Source organism: Bos grunniens, chromosome 11, assembly GCF_055505025.1.
Source record: "Bos grunniens cultivar Pamir isolate PY7600 chromosome 11, Bosgru_T2T1.0, whole genome shotgun sequence".
NCBI lineage: Eukaryota > Metazoa > Chordata > Mammalia > Artiodactyla > Bovidae > Bos > Bos grunniens.
Genome location: NC_141175.1, coordinates 71,330,371 through 71,350,458, shown reverse-complemented (window position 1 = coordinate 71,350,458; position 20,088 = coordinate 71,330,371). Strand labels below are relative to the sequence as shown.

The following is a 20,088-nucleotide window of genomic DNA, read 5'->3' as shown; positions in this document are numbered from 1 at the left end:
ATACTGATATTTGTTTCAGTGATATATACTTATCACTGTTCTTGAAAAGAGCCCTGTATATACTTTTTTTCTTATGGCTATTTTCAGATACAGGAAAGCTAAAAGAATTTATTGCCAACAGTCCTGCACTACAAGAAATGCTAAAGGATATACTTTTTTTTTTTGTATTGGGGTTTAGCCGATTAACAAACAATGCTGTGACAGTTTCAGGTAACAGTGTAGGGACTCAACCACACATATGTATCTGTATCCACTCTTACAGGATATACGTCTGACTGATGGTTTTAAACAGTTATAAGCGATTTCTTTCAACCACTCTGATCTCATTTAACTAGGCTCTCATTATTCTGCCTGCAGTTATTACTTGCTGATTCCACTACAAAACAGATGAGCAACACATGACATGGACTGTTGGACACATTCCAACAAACATACAGCAAAGTGGGAAAAGCTCGAGACACTGCCTCATTAAAATGTGATACATAATTCTCAAGAACACTTAATTTTCAAGGCATATATGTTTACATGTGCACTTCAGAAACTAGCTGAACTCTTCCCTCAAGCAACGTGAAAGTATCAATGGCCTAACTACAGGTGCTTTACCTCTCAGAGGGGACGACGCATTTTTGAAAATACAAAGGTAAATGAGAGCCCTAAATGCACCCTGTTATACTAAGTGCCACAGATAGCTAGAGAATCTATTTTGTTTAGGAAAAGAACTATAAAACCAAGAGGCTTTCCCATTCAAGTTTCAAATATAGCATCTCGCCATGTGACTCATGCTAAGAAAAATTTAAGGACAAGGCCATTGATAAACCAACCATCCATCTCTAAATGTTAGAGGAACATGTGCACATATAACTCTCCATAATAACAACCTTTATCTGTTCTACACCAAGCAACTATGATAAATGTGTTACATGGAAGATTTGCCTTAATATTCACAATAACCCTAAAAAGTAACTTTTATTACCACCTCCACTCTAGATGCAAAAACGGAAGCTTAATCACAAAACTAGTAATTTGTAAAACTGGGATAATAATAGCAAATCAAAATCCAACAGTGAATATGATATCACAAATCTCTCTCCTACATTATAAAAACAAAACATCTCAGGAAACAGTCAAATTGGGAATTATTTTAAGGCCAGACCTGTTTCTTGAAGTATGTTCCATGGAACACTAGTCCCTGCAAATGATCTATATTAAAAAAGCCTCCATAATTAAAATATTTGTGAGGCCCTTTATAGTATACACTAGTCCATATAAGAGAGAAATACAGGATGAATTTAATTTTAAACAGTATGCTAGTTACATTTTTTAAATATATGCTCAAGTATTTTTCTTCAAACTCTGGATACACTTCAGAGGAAGTACCTTTAGAATTAAAGCAATGGATCCAATCATTAATCAGAAAAAAGCATAATAAAGAGGATATAAAATGCCCCAAAAGTCTGTAAACACAGGAACAATAGTGTATTTATTGTAAAGTTCATCCTATGTTTCCAAATTTTTCAAACTTTGGTAGACTCACCCCTCCTTAGGAATTCATAAAACACACCACCACAAGAAAAATTCTTAGAAGCCCTTCAGGAAACAAATCTAATTACCACTGCTTAACCCTGTGTTTTCCAAACTTAATTAACTAAAGAACCCATTTTATCCTATGTATTATCTATTAACAATGTATAGAAAGAGTATTCTACAAAACACAGGTCTAACTCCTTCCAGTTATCACACTGCCTTGTATTAGAAGGAATAAGAGCACACTCCTAAAAGGCTTTTATAAACTACCTACTGCTACATTATAAACCCTTTCTCAACAGAACTACCATTTACATGGTCAATAATAAACACAAAATAAAACTGGAGGATCATAAAACTTTTTCAGCATGCCCTGAGCTTCTATTACATTATACATCTCAAATATACATAACAAGCTCCAGCAACTCAAGTAACTTCAGTGCTCTACAATACCCTTGATTATTACATGTCAATTAGCAAGATAAAGGCTTAGATATAACTTTGGTTAAAATATAAATTACATGGGAATATGTATGTGTTTCTCCTAACATTTAATACAAATTCTCTTTCGAGCCCTGATGGTGAATAAGAAAAACTCTTCAAGTCCTAGAGTAGTCCTTATTTAACACAAATATCAAGAACTACTTATGACACATTAAGAGATTTCATATTATTTAACAGTGAAAACTATAATACACAGAGAAAGAGAAGTTTAAAAACCACAAAAGCAATGTCTAAACCTTACTTGGAGGCTTGTACATTTTCCATCATACTGCCCTTTTAAGTTCAAAACTGTGCACAGAAACAGGCTCAGATAAAAAAGAAGCACAGTAAAAGGAAATTCAACATGTTAATAAGGTTTCTTTTAAACAAATGGAAATGGACAAATATCTTAATAACTCAACAAAACCTACAACCGACTTTTTAGCTGAATTATTAAAAGGCCATATAGTAAGTTTTACTGAATGGCTTTTAACCATCAGCTGAAAATAAAGACATTACGTTGTGTCAGATGTATCCATGTGTGATATAATGATAAGAATGGACACAATTATTTTTATAAAATTAGCAGGATAACCATGATCAGTATTGATTAGAAAGACAGACGTAATCAGGTCAGTTAAGCCCAGAGCCCTTTCTACAGCCATATATAAAAGGCATTAATATTTGTTTAAATTTCCTGTAATTTCTCAACTTCCCATCTCTTTCACCCATTCCAGTTAAAGAAGTCATTTTCTTATATTTTCTCATTTGAGTTGAATTACTCAGCTATGCCCCTGAAAGACTGGCTTCATGTCACTGAAGCTGTTAACTTGTTAGCCCCAAAGGACAAAGAATTCTTTTGTACAGTAGTGGAGGAGACAAGACAACTTTCCATCATGCTTTGGAGTATGAGAAGAGCTAAAGGTCACTGCTTCAAATAGAAGCCTATTCTCTCCAAGGGATACTCAGTAAAAATCTTTCAGAATGCTAATCCTGAGCTAAAAAGTTAAATTGGCTGAATAAAACAAAAAAGAAAGGAAAACTCAAAACCCAGAGCCATTATTTATTATCTTCATCACTTTTTGATATTAATTATACTGTTTGTAAAAGCAGATAATTTTACCATAACGTAAGAGGCCAACAGTGCAAAGAGTATCAGAAATGTTAAATTTCTAGATCTCAGGAGAAATGCCAGAAAACATACAAATAAGAAAACAAAAGTTTTGGAAACTATAAGCAAGGTGAAAAGGCAGCCTTCAGAATGGGAGAAAATAATAGCAAAGGAAACAACTGACAAAGAATTACTCTCCAAAATATGCAAGCAGTTCATACAACTCAATACCAGAAAAATGAACAAACCAATCAAAAAGTGAGCCAAAGAACTAAACTTTCTCCAAAGAAGACATACAAGTGGCTAATTAACCATGAAAAGATGCTCAACATCACTCATTTATCAGAGAAATGCAAATCAAAACCACAATGAGGTACCATCTCACACTGGTCAGAATGGCTGCCATCAAAAAGTTTACAAACAATAAATGCTGGAGAGGGTGTGGAGAAAACACTGTTGGTGGGAATGCAAACTGATACAACCACTATGGAGAACAGTGTGGAGATTCCTTAAAAAACTGGAAATACAACTGCCATATGACCCAACAATCCACTTCTGGACATACACACTGAGGAAAGCAGAATTGAAAGAGACAGGTACCCCAATGCTCACTGTAGCACTGTTTACAATAGCTAAGACATGGAATCAACCTAGATGTCCATCGGCAGAAAAACAGGTAAGGTACATAAACACAATGGAGTTTTACTCAGCTAAGAAAAAGAACACATTTGAGTCAGTTCTAATGAAGTGGGTAAAATTGGAGCCTATTACACAGAGTGGAATGAATCAGAAAGAGAAACACCAATACAGTATATTAACACATATATATGGAATTTAGAAAGACATTAATGACAATCCTATATGCAAGGCAGCAAAAGAGAGAGACAGAGATATAAAGAATAGACTTTTGGACTGTGTGGAAGAAAGTGAGGGTGGGATGATTTGAGAGAATAGCATCGAAACATGTATATTACCATATATAAAATAGATGACTAGTGCAAGTTCAATACATGAAGCAGGGTACCCCAAACTGGTGCTCTGGGACAATCCAGAGGGATGGGGTGGGGAGGGAGGTGGGAGGCAGGTTCAGGATGGGGGGATACATGTGCACTCATGGTTGATTCATGTCGATGTATGGCAAAAACCACCACAATATTGTAAAGTAATTATCCTCCAATTAAAATAAACTAGCTTAAAAAAAAACTTTTTGACTCATTAATAACTAAAGTCAGATAAGCGTTGATTAAATCTTTTATACAATGATCTTATACCAAACCAACATTACTATAATAACACAGTGTTACTATAAAATTTCAAAACTCATACCACAGGCTTCCCTGATGGATCAGTGGTAAAGAAATCTGCCTGCCAATGCAGATGTGGGTTCAATCCCTGGTCCACGAAGATCTCACATACCATGAAGCAACTTAGCCCATGCACCACAACTATTGAGCTCTAGAGTTCAGGAACTGCAACTACTGAACCCACATGCCACAACTACTGAAGCCCTGTGCCCTAGAGCCCATGCTCCACAACAAGAAAAGATACCAAAAGGAGAAGACCACGTACCACAAAGAAGGGTAGCCTCGCTCCCTGTAACTAGAGAAAACCCCACTCAGCAACAAAGACTCAGCATAGCCAAAATAAAACAAAACAAAACTGGAGATCAAGATAGCAGAGCACTGAAACTGCAACTAGCCGTTGAACAACTACTGACAGGACACTGGAACTCACCAAAAAAAGATACCCCATGTCCAAAGACAAAGGAGAAACCACGACAAGACACCCCATCCACCAGAAGGCAGACAGAAGAAGCAAGAAAATCCCACAGTCGCCAGAATGAAAACCATATCACAGAAAGTTAAGCAAAATGAAAAGGCAGAGGATCATGTCCCAGATGAAGGGATAAGATAAAAATCTCAGAAAAGCAACTAAATAAAATAGAGATAAGCAACCTTCCAGAAAAAGAATTCAGAATAATGATAGTGAAGATGATCCAGGATCTTGGAAACAGAATGGAGAAGATGCAAGAAATGTTTACCAAAGACCTAGAAGAACTAAAGAACAAACAGAGATGAAAAATACACTGGAAGGAATCAACAGCAGAATAACTGAGGCAGAAGGACAGATAAGTGACTGGGAAGGCAGAATGGTGGAAATCACTGCCACAAAACAGAATATTAAAAAAAGGATGAAAAAAAAAATATGAGGACAACCTAAAAGACCTCTAAGACAACATTAAATGCACTGACACTTGCATTATAGGATCCCAGAAGAGAGAGACAGGATCTGAGAAAATATTTGAAGAGATAATAGCTGAAAACTTGCCTAATTTGGGAAAGTAAATAGTCAACCACGTCCAAGAAGCACAGAGAGTCCCAGGCAGAATAAACCCAAGGAGGAACACATCAAGACACATAGTAATCAAACTGGTGAAAATTAAAGACAAAAATATTAAAGCAACAAGCAACAAACAACAAATAACATATAAGGGAACTCCCATAGGTTATCAGCTGATTTCTCAACAGAAACTCTATAAGCCAGTAGGGAATGGCACAATATATTTTAAAGCGATGAGGGAAGAACCTGCAACCAAGAATATTCTACCCAGCAAGGCTCTAGTTCAGATTTGATGGAGAAATCAAAAGCTTTACAGACAAGTAAAAGTTAAGAGAATTCAGTACCACCAAACCAGCTTTACAACAAATGCTAAAGGAACTTCTCTAGGCAGGAAACACAAAAGGAGGATAAGATCTACACAAAATAAACTTGAAACAAATTAGAAAACCGTAATAGGATCATGCTGCTGCTGATGCTAAGTCACTTCAGTCGTGTCCGACTCTGTGCAACCCCGTAGACGGCAGCCCACCAGGCTCCCCCGTCCCTGGGATTCTCCAGGTAAGAACACTGGAGTGGGTTACCATTTCCTTCTCCAATGCATGAAAGTGAAAAGTAAAAGTGAAGTCGCTCAGTCATATCCAACTCTTAGCGACCCATGGACTGCAGCCTACCAGGCTTCTCTATCCATGGGATTTTCCAGGCAAGAGTACTGGAGTGGGTTGCCATTGCCTTCTCCGAATAGGATCATATGTATTGATAATTATTTTAAATGTAAATGGATTAAATGCACCAACCAAAAACACAGACTGGCCTGGGGCGGGGTGGGGGGAGAGACACGAAAAGATGTGCATGTATGCACTTTCACTTTCCATATCACTCTACTTAATTCCCCAAACTGTATGTAATTACTTTATATTATTAGGTTAATCATGTTTCCATTATGGCTTGCAATTGTAATTATTTTTTATTTTTTGGTCTGGTTACTGATTGTGAAAACTGATCAACATTTTTTACTATTGTGATGTTAGAAAAAAACTCATACCACTAAACTTATTATCTATTACCAAATATCTGAAAGTTCAAATATCTAATAATTAATTTTGGAAAATAGTCTTCCAAGTTCCCTGGTATTATTTTTGTGACCAAAACTCAAATTCTTATTCATAATTGGTAAATGTAATACAGGAAATTCATACACTGGCTTAAGAAGAAACAGAACAAAAAGCTATTTTTAAACAAAATTAGTCAATTGTCCTTTAGAAAGGTAATTCTAATTAATTTAAATAATTTTAAGTATGTAACCTAGAGAACTCAAATTTTCAGATGCACATTGAAAGAAATAAAAAAATTAACAAATTTTTCAATTTTTTTCCCAGGCACTGTCTATGTTACCCTCTTGAAATACTAAAACAAAACCTACTGGGAGAATTGATAGTTTCCTTGCTCAATCAGGTTTACACTGAATTTCAAAATAATCAAATGATTTTCCCATTATATGTACAGCGATTACATGCAAACTAAGAATCTGACATAAGTTTAATTGATGCTATTTTTAGGTAAACAGAGGATGGCAAAAGATATGTCTTCTCCAGAAATGAAGAAGAGAATTAACCTTGATATTTTTTTTCTGATGTGCCAGACACTGCGCAGTGCACTATATGTATATACAAATATTAAATGTGAGCATATGTGATAATAAAGCTACCATCTCTTCGCCTTAGTCTCTTGGGAAATGTTTCCCTTTCAATTAAATTTCCCACTGGGTAGATAAATAATGGCAAAGATGTTTCAAAATTAAGTCTACTGCCATGGCCCTGGCAAACAAATAAAAAGTAAACTGTAAAGACAGAGAGAATGTACCCTCATCAAAGAGATATTCTGATGTTTTGGCTTTTTTCCCTATGGACTAACAAATAGCATTTTCCAGCGAGTTTTCTTACTGAAAACCTACCTTACTAATTAAAAATACATTTGGTCCAATTATAAGTTCCCACATGGAAGCAAATACATGACAAGTCCTTTTAAAGTCACTAAAAAATATTTCAGTTATGATACATAGGGCCACTTCACATAGCAACATTGCCAAGAATAGTAAAAAACAAAGTCTAATAGCTCATGTCTGTGACCAAAGACCACCATAAACCACAATGTTACTTCTTTAAGTTTCCAACAGTTTGATTATTTTGTAAGCATGCTTTTCTTTGAGCTTCTCATATTTTGGTTTACTTAGCTTCTTAAATTTATAAACTTGTGTCCTTATCTAATGTTGGGATGTGTTTGTCCATTATTGGTCACAATCTCCTTCTCCTCTCTTCTGGATCCTTATGACATGAATGTCAACACTGATGATATTGTCCCTCAGGTCCCTGAGGCTCTGTTCTTTTCTGTCCCCCCAATCTTCTTTTTCTCTGTTCTTCTGTTTGGATAATTTATATTGGTCTATCTGCAAGGTAACTGACTCTTTCCTCTGTCAATTCCATTCCACTATGAAGCTCATACAGCTAACTTTTCATTTCAGATATTACACTTTTCAGTTTTTATTAAAAAGTCCATTTGGTTCTAATTTTTACTTCTAAGCTGAAAATATCTACCTTTCCATTTATTTCAAGTGTGTTTACCTCATTACAACAGTTGTTTACAATTATTTGGTATTTCCAACATCTACATCATCTCAGGGTTGACACATGTTAATTGTCTTTTCCCTCTAAAATTAGTCATATTTTTCTGGTTCTGTCAAGTAATTTTAGATTGTATCCTGGATATTATGAATAGTAATGCTGTGTGTAGACTCTGGGCCCTGGGTCCTGCTATAATTCTTTGACCATAATACTGATTGTGTTTGTTTGTTTTAGCAGGTATATAACCTAGTTAGGTTTAGACTACAATTTCTTTTTCACCTCTACAGATAGTTACTTCAATGCAAATTCAGTTCTCAAAGCCTTTGCTATGCTGCTTTGAGTCTGGCCCCACAAAATGTGCCACTCGGACCTGAGACTTGGGTGATAGTTCAAATCTTGTTGTCAATAATTTCTGCCCTGTGAATTCAAAGGTTGGATGGGCTTGATGTAGGTTTGTACACAGAATCAAGAAAACCTTTTCTCCAGCTCTCTTTCTCCAGAATTTCCCTCATACCCTGTCCCAGAGGGTTCTATTCTACCCAATTCCTCAGTCCAGAAAAACATTCATTTTAAGGTATTTTGGTGTTAATAGGAGCACTGCTATGGTTTAACATGTTTAATTCAAACTACACTTATAAGACGATGAGCTATGAGCTAAGCTGCTATGACAGAAGAACCAAAATATCATTCCTCCAAAAGCTAAGATGAAGACTAAAACAGATTATTGATCTGCTGGACACACAGACATACAACTATACAAAACTATTATGTTCTTATCAAATAAAAAAATGTTCAATTCTAATCTAATAATAAAAAAAAAATGGAGACATATATATAATGACAATTGAATCAACTAAAGTCAACAGTACAGCCCTAGTGAGGCAAACTAAAGTAACTAGGCCTCCTGTTTAGAAAGATAAAACCAAAGAAACTATACAGTGAACTATGAAATCATGAAAGTTATGCACAGAGTGGATCCCAGATACTAGATTAACCAAAACTTCAATACTCAGAGTACAGTGTATACCTAGAAGCTTAAGTTCAGAACAAATAAAAATGAACTACTATAAACAGCAAATGTTGAGACAGTAGAGAAAGAAAAGCTTAGCAAATAAGTTCTTGATAAATTTTTAAGTCATAGCTAGCAATCCATAATGGTGAATTTAGGAAAGCCAATGAAATTTGAGATTAGCCCACAAACCTCTTTTGCATCATTAAAAATAACAGCTTCTAGCTGCACAACTTACTTTACTATTGGTTGGACCACAGATTTTACTCAATATGGCTTTTCTTACATAAAGCCTTTTTTTATTTATTCTATTTTAAAACCTTACGAGTCAGATAGACAAATCTTGTCTAGTTTGGCCAGAAGCTAATCAATAATCTATCAATAATTCTTCATTTATTCTACTTGCAGGATCATGGTAGATTAGCAAAAGAAACATTAAAATTTTTTAATTTGTGACCTACAGAAATAAATGCTATATACCAAATACATTAAAAGTGCTATAATATCTATAAAAATAAAGTTTTATTTTAGATTCTTAACAAGTCTTATAAATTTCAAATGACAAATAACCTGAAACAGTCAATACAATACTTGGCAAACTTTAAAATCTTTTTTATCTTTTTATCTCAGTTTTACTGAGGTATAACTGACAAATAAGATTGCAAGATATTTAAAGTATAAAATGTGGTGATTTGATACACATATACATCATAGAAACATTCACCGCCTCATATAATTATCTTTTTGAGAGCATTTAAGTTCTACTCTCAGCAAATTTCAATTCTATAATTCAATGTTGTCAGTTATAGTCACCATGTTAAACATTAAATCCTCAGGCCTTAGTCACTGTATAACTTAAAGTTTGTTTTAATTCTTGAAGTGTTTTGAAGATCTGAGACATCAGAGAATTCCTGCATTTACTTTAATATATTAAATATTTCCCCTAAAACTGTTACACCAAAAAATATCATCCAGCTCCAAAGAGAAAAGGAAAAAAACCTGACATCATCACCTTGTCTTTGTTATAGTTTGATTAGTGAAACAATCAAAGGTACATCATAGAAGCTTTTGTTTTTGTCTGTTTTTCTGTTTTTAAGTTCCAAATTTAGCTCTAAGACATGCTATTTTATCACAAAAGAAAGTCATTTGGAAACACATCTCCATACAGCCAAAAAGAATGAAAGTAAAGTAGATATACATACTCCTTTTGGAAAGCCATACACAAGGGAGAACTGAATCCAAAGACGAGGCACATCTGGGCATCTGGGCTGTAGCCAGACTGGAGCAACATTTCCAGGCACTCCTCATGCCCTCCAAGCACTGCTGAGTACACAGGACTCACTTTGTTTGGCCCAGTGTCACAAACCCGGTTAGTGAGTGGTATTAACAAGTCCAAGATTCTGCCAATACACAAATTCAGGAGTATGTTTCTGTCTATACATAATTGCAGACATTTCTACAGGACACAGTTTGAGTCACCCATTGATTGAATTTAAGAAGTCTGTCTGTCTTCCGTGTACTTTCTACGTACAATAAATTATTACAAGCTACATACTCCAAAATGCTTATTACTGTTGCTTCATAAGAAGGCCCTTAAACATATTTGAAACAGAACTAAATAATGTTCCTATAAAGTAAATAGGTAACATATTGTCCTTTTTAATTTTTTTACTAATTGTTTACATTACCACCACTACTCAAGTCCCCAAAATTCAAATTTTATATGAGATGTTTTAGGATCTAATAAATTATTTAAAACTTCATTACACTAAATACAAACTTATATCAAGACAATAAATTATTTTCCTTTGTAAAGTAGCAACCAAAGTTTTATTTTTCTAATTAGTAAGAATTTTTTAGGATGATAAGAAACATGAAATGAACCGTATTTACATCAGGAAGAAATCAGAATTTCTGCTAAAATATTCTATTCTCAGAAAAGAAGATGAGTTCTTTTATGTGTTATGGCAGATTTATTTAAAAGACTGGTTGCTAACTAGAGAAAGTTCTAAACAAAAATCATTAAAAAGTTCTTAGATTATTTGTAGACTTACCTCCAGCACTCAGCTGGAGAGAAGGGACTAGCCTACACTATAAGGATAATATAAGCCAGAAATTGTCCTCTTTCTGGGAAAAGAAAGGCAGAGCTACACCAAAGTATATTTATAACATTCTTTCTCCTTGCCACTTTTCTTTAGGTAAAATAGGACTAAGATAACAATATTTAAGGAGAACCTATATTTACTATGAAGAAAATCATCAGTGACCAACAGAATTCTCAAAATTGAGAACAAATAAGGGTAAATTCTCAAGAGGGTTCTGAAATCAATTTAAAGCTCAGAGTACAACTGTAGATTTATGATTAAATAAAATATCAAGAGTTAAGAAAAACATCAAATTTTTAAACCTAAGTATTTTGCTAAAATAAAGAACCTGTCGAGTGTCTCTTACATGTAAAAAATGTGTTAAAAATGTTTAAGTGAATTGGAAAAAATATACTCTTCAGTTCAGTTCAGTAGCTCAGTCGTGTCCGACTCTTTGCAACCCCATGAATTGCAGCATGCCAGGCCTTCCTGTCCATGACCAAACTCTTCAACAAGGCACAAACAAAGATTACAAATATGTTTAAAAAAACAGTAAAATACCATGACACCTAGTGGCATAATAACCTAATTACAGCATCTGCTTTTCTACTATACAAACATATTAAATACTAAAGACAAGACCATTTCACTATTACTTTTTAAATTAAATAATACTAACAATAGCTTGGGAGAAGGCAATGGCAACCCATTCCAGTACTCTTGCCTGGAAAACCCCATGGATGGAAGAGCCTGCTAGGCTGCAGTCCATGGGGTCACTAAGAGTCAGACACGACTGAGCGACTTCACTTTCACTTTTCACTTTCATGCATTGGAGAAGGAAATGGCAACCCACTCCAGTGTTCTTGCCTGGAGAATCCCATGGACGGAGAAGCCTGGTGGGCTGCAGTCCATGGGGTCGCACAGAGTCGGACACGACTGAAGCGACGCAGCAACAACAGCAATAGCAACAACAATAGCTATAAAAATTACTACTGCAGTAATAAGACTCTAAAAACTTTAAATATATACTTTTAAAAACTGTTTGGTACCAATCTATATTAAGATAGGCTGCCATATTCTCAAGGTAAAACCAGGTTTAATAATTTCTAAGATTCTTAGAACTCCCAATTTCAGGGAGTTTCAACTTTCTTTAAGTCTCTCTCTCTCCAAAAATTTCATTTGAGTTTCTGGCTAGGGAAGAAGAGTAACAGGGGCAGAATAAAGAACCAGGTTGAATTTGAAATCAGACAAAGAGAAGTCCAGTCAAAGGGTTCAAGATGTGGAGGACTGCCTAGACCCCATGAAAAAGAACTCCAACAGAGATCACAAATCCAAAACCTTTCTGGGGTCAGGGAGGTAATATAAGTACACTGAATAAAGTCATCAGATCAGTACCTCAAGATGTCTAGGATAAAACTGGAAAGGAGTGGAAGAGTAGCTTAAGCAAGTCAGAGGGAAGATTTAACACCCTGAGACAGTCTCCTGGGCCATTCTGCCTCACTCTAAGAAAGTGCAAGACTAAGAACTTCAGGGGATGGCATGGGGGACAGATGCGGGGGTGGACCTAACCATTAAGCAAATCAGTAGAGAAGGGAATATCAAAGATTATGCCTGGAGGTAAAGGGTCTGGTCCAGAAGATCTAATTTCTTACTAGCTCTGAATTATGAGACCATTTTTACTTTTCATTTTTAGCACTTACTTTGTATGGCCCATCTGTGCAGCTGCATGTATAGGTAGCTGCCAATTGTCCTCATTACAGTAAAGATCAGGATCTGCCCCACTGGAGAGCAAAAGCTCCACACATTCTGTGTGGCCCTCTTGAGCAGCAATGAACAAGGGAGTAGCTTTGTCCAAGGCTTGACAATTGACATCTGCACCTAAAATAAAACATTTAACATATAACCCTCTTTAATGCAAAAATAAAAAAAGACAAGCAACAAACAATTCAAAGCAGCTGCCTTAAAAGGGCTTTCATAGTACAACAGATTGTTCTCCTTAATGGATACTGTTGTTGAAACATTAATTTTCAATTTCTTATTGGTAATCATTTAAATTGTTTTTGCTTTTATGTTAACAAGAAAAAAAAGATTAATATTTTAGAATTCATTTTTAAGCTAAAATATGAATTTTACCCTATGAAGGATTCATTTCATTCTAATCCTTCCTCCAACAAACACTCTGAGGGTCTAATAAGCAATCATTTTAAAAAAAATGCAAATCATCAAATACGGATAACATTTCTGATCATTATTGAAAGAATAAGAAAAAAAATCTAAATTATCAGACTTTATAGATGCCACTAATTGATTCAGGCTGAGTCATAAAAAAAATTCCAGCAGAAATGATATACACAGGGGCTATAACTTTAAACTAATGTTGACTATACTCTCTATTACATTCCTTTTCTTCATGACCAGTGTGTGATGAACAGAGCCCACAATAAAAGGAAAAGGCTCTATTTAAATGGGTTTCTACGCTGAATTTTTAAGCATAAATCTAATCAATTATTTAGAAGCAAACGTATAAAGATGTGAAAAAGTTTAGTGACCTCAATTTCTGTGAAGGTTTCAAAAATAGCAGACTTCCTCAAACTTTTCTCATTGACAAATAATGTGCTAAGTATGCTAAGTATGTGTGTGTTAATACATGACCATGAAAATGTTTAAATTTCTGGAATACACCTCAGTGGAAAAATCATCATCCTCAAGGGGGAAGACAATTTTTTATTTACAAGGAGGTTTCATAAATACACCTTGAATAAACCAAAGCCCTGACATGGGTAAGAACAATGCAAAATACAAATGGTAAGTCAGAATTCACGGAAGGGTCAGAAATTCCAACTGGGTATTCAACACGTCTAGATACATTGAATCTTCTTGACTTGTACAAGGTGGATGCCTCACCTACTGTCATCATTAGAAAGAAATGAACACTATAGCTGAGGAAAGATTAAGTCAAAAAAGAAACCTACTTAACTTTCATTTTTAAGCAATATTTTGTTTTGATTGACAATTTTAATGTATAAGAATAAGGAACCAGTCTTTGTAAAATTTCAGATAAAAAAAGTTGGATAATGAGGAAGAATTCACTGAAAGTCATTTTAAAGAGTTAGAAACATGTATAGTTACATTATAAACATACCTATATACCTTTCCAACTTGCTGTTCATAACTATTCAGAGAGGACAAAAAAAAAAACAAAACAGGTGCTTAGTGTTCCAGGAGACAGGCTTAGCATGAGGAGAGAGTAACTAACCTGCAATTTAACCTATTTCATTCTAAGTATTACACACTAATAATTGGAATTTTAGGGACTGGAAGTCATAAAATGCATCATGACAGTCTGTGGGAAGGTACAGCACAGAAGAAGGAAGATGAGAAATCAAAGTCCTGTGTCCGAGTCCCGATTCCACCAGTGAATAGCTTCTATTGTAGATCTTTGGCACGTCACTTAAACAGCTCAGAGTCTGGGATTCTTAATACAACAACAAAACACATGCTTGAATAAATGATTTTAGGGATTATCTCAACTCCAAAGATTTACAGACCTGATATTTGTAACATATCTTAATTTTACACTTAACGAATGCTTGTTTCTCTTGCTTACTATGTCAACTTGAGTATTTCAAGGTTTATAAGGAGAAAGCAGAAATAAGAAAATATGTGCTCTAAATAAACTTCGTTTTGGTAATTTATTAAAAGTTTAGATATTATAGAAGATATGTGAAAAGTCTAGGTATTAAAAAAACATTGTGTGGTGGCAAATCTGGTGTCTCTCCCATCTGCTCTTGACTACCCATGTTTTGTCAGGTTAGCACTGTGCGCACAGCAATGGTGTCAGAAGAACTGAAGAGCCCTTATATAACAAATGTTTCTGGTCACAGAAATTTCACAGAGTAATAAGCATGCCACCTCAACACCATCTTCTCTGACAGTGCTGAATATGTAATGGTTGTAACTGAAAAACTTTTAAGCAGGTTTATGTTGCTATTTATTAACATAATAGTGTAAACAGGCTTTGAAATAAACCCACTTAAATATCACACAATTAACCAAAATACACAAGTCAGAGGGTTAATGTACAAAATAGCTATCTAAAAGATTAATTAAGACTGTATTAGTCATGTACCCGAGAAAGTTGGAACCGTTCAAGTAGCTATAATGAAGGACAGCCCCATCATTCAACTTGCCAATAAACCTGCTTTAGCAATAGATCATTAAGAGGTTCTCCTGAGGTAAGTTAGTAGTTGCGCATTGTATCATGTTAGTTAATAGAGACTTAGTAACCAGGCTTACAAATTAACTTGTACGTACTCTTATTTACCACTAACATAAAACAATAAATTTCAGAACCTGATTTATATTTAGTTAAGAATTACTCTTCCTAGGAAGAAACAGCATTAAACTCATGATCGTAATAGTGCAAAGGATTAGTCTTACCCGATGATATAAGTATGCTCAAGCTTTCTAGCTTGCCATACTGAGCAGCCACAAATAAAGGTGTGATTCCAAAGTCATCCTGGCATTCCTTGTTTGCTCCTTTTTTAAGAAGCAATTTTATGATCTCAGCATTTCCCTAAGGCACAGATTCATATTTTAAATAAGACAAAACAAAAAAAAATAGAAGATATCTTTTTATTGTTGTGTGTATATGTGCTTTTTATCCTCACTAAAGGAAAACTCTTTTTTTTAAGTGTTTTGGGCAATGGGAAGAAAGTGTTAATCATTATTCTGTACCTTAAGCTAGCCCATTAAACATAAACAGATAAAACAACGATCTCTAGGAATTAGAATCCTTATAAAATCCTGCAAAATTAGTTTGCAAGCCCAAGTACTAAGGTGTTATCACAGCTATCTAAACAAAGTGCTATAAATATAATAAGCCATTGCTCACTATCAATTTATATATCCCAAATATTCTGATGGCCTCTTAACTATGCTATCAACATTTGAAAAACTTACATAATCCCTGCAGCCCAAAGCTGCTAGAACTACTAGAGCAGCAGGCTTATTCAGAATGATCATTACCATTTAGACTGCCTTTCTGTACTGCATGAACCACCATAAATCACAGGCAAGTAGGAAGCAAAGGCTGTATAGAATTGTCATTTTAAAAGGGTAAAACACACAATTTACATGGAAATGAAATAATAAATGCAGAGTTTACCTGAAAACTAGCCTGGTGCAAGGCGTTCCATCCACACATAGAATGGGATCCATTAACATTTGCTCCATATCGAAGCAGCAGCCTTAACACATCTATCTGTCCATTTTCAACAGCTGCAACACAGCAGTTAAAAAAATTATCATCGGTAAAAAGGCATGTTTGTACGACTGGGCACTTTGGTGATGTTTCCATCATTTATTCACCCAGAACTCACAATACTGTGAACATTCCTATCAACAAATCAAAACATATGTGTACTCCTTGTTCAAGTATAAAACATTTATCACAATTATCTCAACCCAAATCCATTAATATATATACTCTTTTGGGACACACACAAAATTATTGTCAATTGTATCTTAAAAGATATAGAGGAAATGGAAGCAAGAGGCAAATATTTATTCTCTCTGATAATGGAGACAATATGTTTCTATTTTGTTAAAAATGTAACTGGAAGGGGCATGGGATGAACAGGTAAGAAGAAACAGCATCAGTCTGGAGAAACAGTCTCAAAAGAATTGGAATGTTGGCTACTATTACCATTTCATCACAAATGACAAGAGTAACTGACAAGCAAACTGAAAGCATAATACTCCAAGTCTGTACTTTAGATATTTTTAGCATAATAAACAACAATCTTTGTTACAATGATGTTCTTTTATTAACCAATGAAAATTTAGTAGAACTCTGCTTATTTGAACTAAAAGGGGACTCCAAACAAACTTAGGAGTGTTGTTGAAGAAATGCATATTATTTCACTACAGTAAATGAAACGAATAACTCCCAAGTTGCCACTACAATAGATTATTTGAAGGAAGAGTTTGCATGCCTATAGAGACCTAAAATCACTGCAGATGGTGACTGCAGCCATGAAATTAAAAGACATTTACTCCTTGGAAGAAAAGTTATGACCAACCTAGATAGCATATTGAAAAGCAGAGACATTACTTTGCCAACAAAGATCCGCCTAGTCAAGGCTCTGGTATTTCCAGTGGGCATGTATGGATGTGAGAGTTGGACTGTGAAGAAAGGTGAGTGGCAAAAAATTGATGCTTTTGAACTGTGGTGTTGGAGAAGACTCTTGAGAGTCCCTTGGACTGCAAGGAGATACAACCAGTCCATTCTGAAGGAGATCAGCCCTGGGATTTCTTTGGAAGGAATGATGCTAAGACTGAAACTCCAGTACTTTGGCCACCTCATGCAAAGAGCTGACTCATTGGAAAAGACTCTGATGCTGGGAGGGATTGGGGGCAGGAGGAGAAGGGGACGACAGAGGACAAGACGGCTGGATGGCATCACTGACTCAATGAACGTGAGTTTGAGTGAACTCCGGGAGTTGGTGATGGACAGGGAGGCCTGGCGTGCTGCAATTCATGGGGTTGCAGAGTCGGACACGACTGAGCGACTGAACTGAACCAAACTGAACTGAACCCTACCTAATGAGGATGGACATAGGTATAATGCTATTAACTTGATACACCAAACAGTGGGGCTGAACTTTAACAGTATTATCCACCACAATATTTTGTTAAATTCTGGAGGAGTTAATGAAAAAATAGAACGCCAGAAGATAGTTGGACATTAACAAAATAAGTACACACACACACCATTAGCAAATTATGTACACTGTGAATTCTGTAGGTATCAGGCTATTACACTAACTTTTTAGAACTGTAACTGTGAAGAAATATCAGTACCTACAAGGATAGCAGAGATGTATAAAGGAAGCTCTGATTTCTGTGCCTGATGATGGGAAACGTGTTTTGAAAAACAAGATTTTTAATTTCATTTCAAGCATACAGTTATTCTGTATCTTCTACTGTTGTAGGAGGCAAGAAGTTAGAATCAACAAGTCTCAGTCAAAAGTTAAAAAGGCACTAGACATTCGGGCAAAGGACCACACTTGAAAAATGGTAATATAGATGAAACAATGGGAAGATAAAATCCTTAAATTTCCCTCATAAGGATAAAGAAGTTCTTTAAGCAAGAATTCTCTTATACTGGAAGGTTTCAGATATTCAAACACCTTGGTTGAGATAGTATCACTGAAGTAGTTTAACCTAACTTCTCTTATTTCTAAGTGAATATTCAAGGACATTTTATCAGGCAAAGAATGACAGTTTTTCAAGCTAAGTTATTTTTCTATAATCAATTAAAATCAACCTATTTTGGGGTGGAGGTCAGGATAGAAAGGAAGTAAATTTGTTTCATATCCAATTCATACATCATTATCAGTGACTGCTGGCAAAAATCACTCTACAGTCAAGACCCTGAGTTGAAGATTATCAGGTTGTCAGTGGTGATATATGAAACAGAGTGAAAATAAGATTGTTTCCATGAATTAGGCTGGCCTTCTAAAAATGAAAGTCAAAAAAAATTTTGTTTTATTAAATACAGTACAGAAGTCAGAGAGAAAAATTTTAGTATCATAAATACACTAAGATATCTGATTTTTGTATGTCTAGTGAAAAAATTTCTCAGTGGCAAAGTAGTATTTTTATACCTTTAGCTAATTATCTCAAAACAAAGCAACTGGTTAACTAATAGGTAATAATTAAAAAATAGTGGTTTAGAAAAGTGTATTTAGAGCTTACACCCTACTGAGACAGGCTGAGACCTAAGACCCGCTATCATGCTTGCACCTGGACAAACATCTCCTCTAGCAACAATAGCAATAGATTGTGTGGTACTAAAAAGAACTGTATGCGTGCATAGATGGAGCAAATTCTGGACAAAAGAGACTAAAAAACCCAAATGCCACTTCTGAAGAGCCTAGAGCAAAAGGGGGTCGGGGGCAAAAGTAGGGTACTGTGCAGGCCCCCTGCACACAACACCACATAAGACGCTGGCAAGCTACCTAAGCCACTCCTCTGGCCCAAACTCTCCTCACTCTCCTACCCACATCCCACATAAGGAACGAGCTCGCCCCCACTCAGGAAATGAGCAAGGGAATCTGCTGTTTGTTCTCACTCCCACTGCTATAGCAGGGGCTCCAATAAAGCCTTGCTTGAATTTCTAGTCTGGCCTCTGATCAATTTCTATTGGTTAAGGAGGCCAAGAACCCTGGTTGGTAACACTACCATCAAAGCCTCTCCTTTGGAAGAACTGAGTAACTTCTTATTCTTATATAACAAGTTAACAAACTGGAGGGGCAGTGGGAACCATTCCATGACCAAGTGTATTATGCTTCAGTAAAAGTTAATTTAAAAAAATACCCAAACTTGAACTTAATATTTGTTCCTCCTTATCATAAGGAAACTATGCTTCTTGAGGAGAGAAACTGGGTCTCCTTCCCCTTACGTGCTCAAGGCCAATCTCAGACAGAAGACCAACAACAAATAAGCATTGACTAGGTGAATGAAACATAAATATCTAAAATAAAATGAGATTTTCTCTTTTTAAGAATTCATTCCTCTCCAAACAGAACAGGTTTCAGAACTGTATTTCTTGATATGACAATATAACGGCACTAAACGAGCCATTGTAACAGTAGAAAACAGAGAACAACTTTTTCTAGTATTAAACCATAGGCAAAAGACTGTGACTCCTAAAGAAAGGGAAGGAAATACATGAGGTGAGATCCATGATGACCCCAGCCATCTGCCTGGGGACATTTCTAGATTATGGGGCAGTGAGCTAAAGTCCAGGCATAAAAAGAATAAGGTTGAAGAAAGAATACTCCAAGAACAGGAAATAGCCCAGAAGAGTGCAGCAGTCCACTGAGCTGAGGAAGAGATCAGAGTTTAAGCAGT

General features: G+C 35.5%; 1 protein-coding gene across 10 annotated transcripts in view; it reads right to left on the bottom strand.

Annotated features, from left to right (window-relative positions):
• The window catches only part of ASB3 (ankyrin repeat and SOCS box containing 3), a 113,424-nt gene that overhangs the window by 28,955 nt on the left and 64,381 nt on the right, over positions 1 to 20,088 (bottom strand). For all 10 annotated transcript variants that reach the window (XM_086326928.1, XM_086326931.1, XM_086326936.1 and 7 more), the window contains 4 exons: positions 16,337 to 16,449; positions 15,610 to 15,745; positions 12,870 to 13,047; positions 10,288 to 10,485 (listed from right to left, as the gene is read on the bottom strand). In XM_086326928.1, the coding sequence (XP_086183054.1) occupies positions 10,288 to 10,485; positions 12,870 to 13,047; positions 15,610 to 15,745; positions 16,337 to 16,449 (625 nt within the window). The remainder of the gene's footprint in view (positions 1 to 10,287; positions 10,486 to 12,869; positions 13,048 to 15,609; positions 15,746 to 16,336; positions 16,450 to 20,088) is intronic.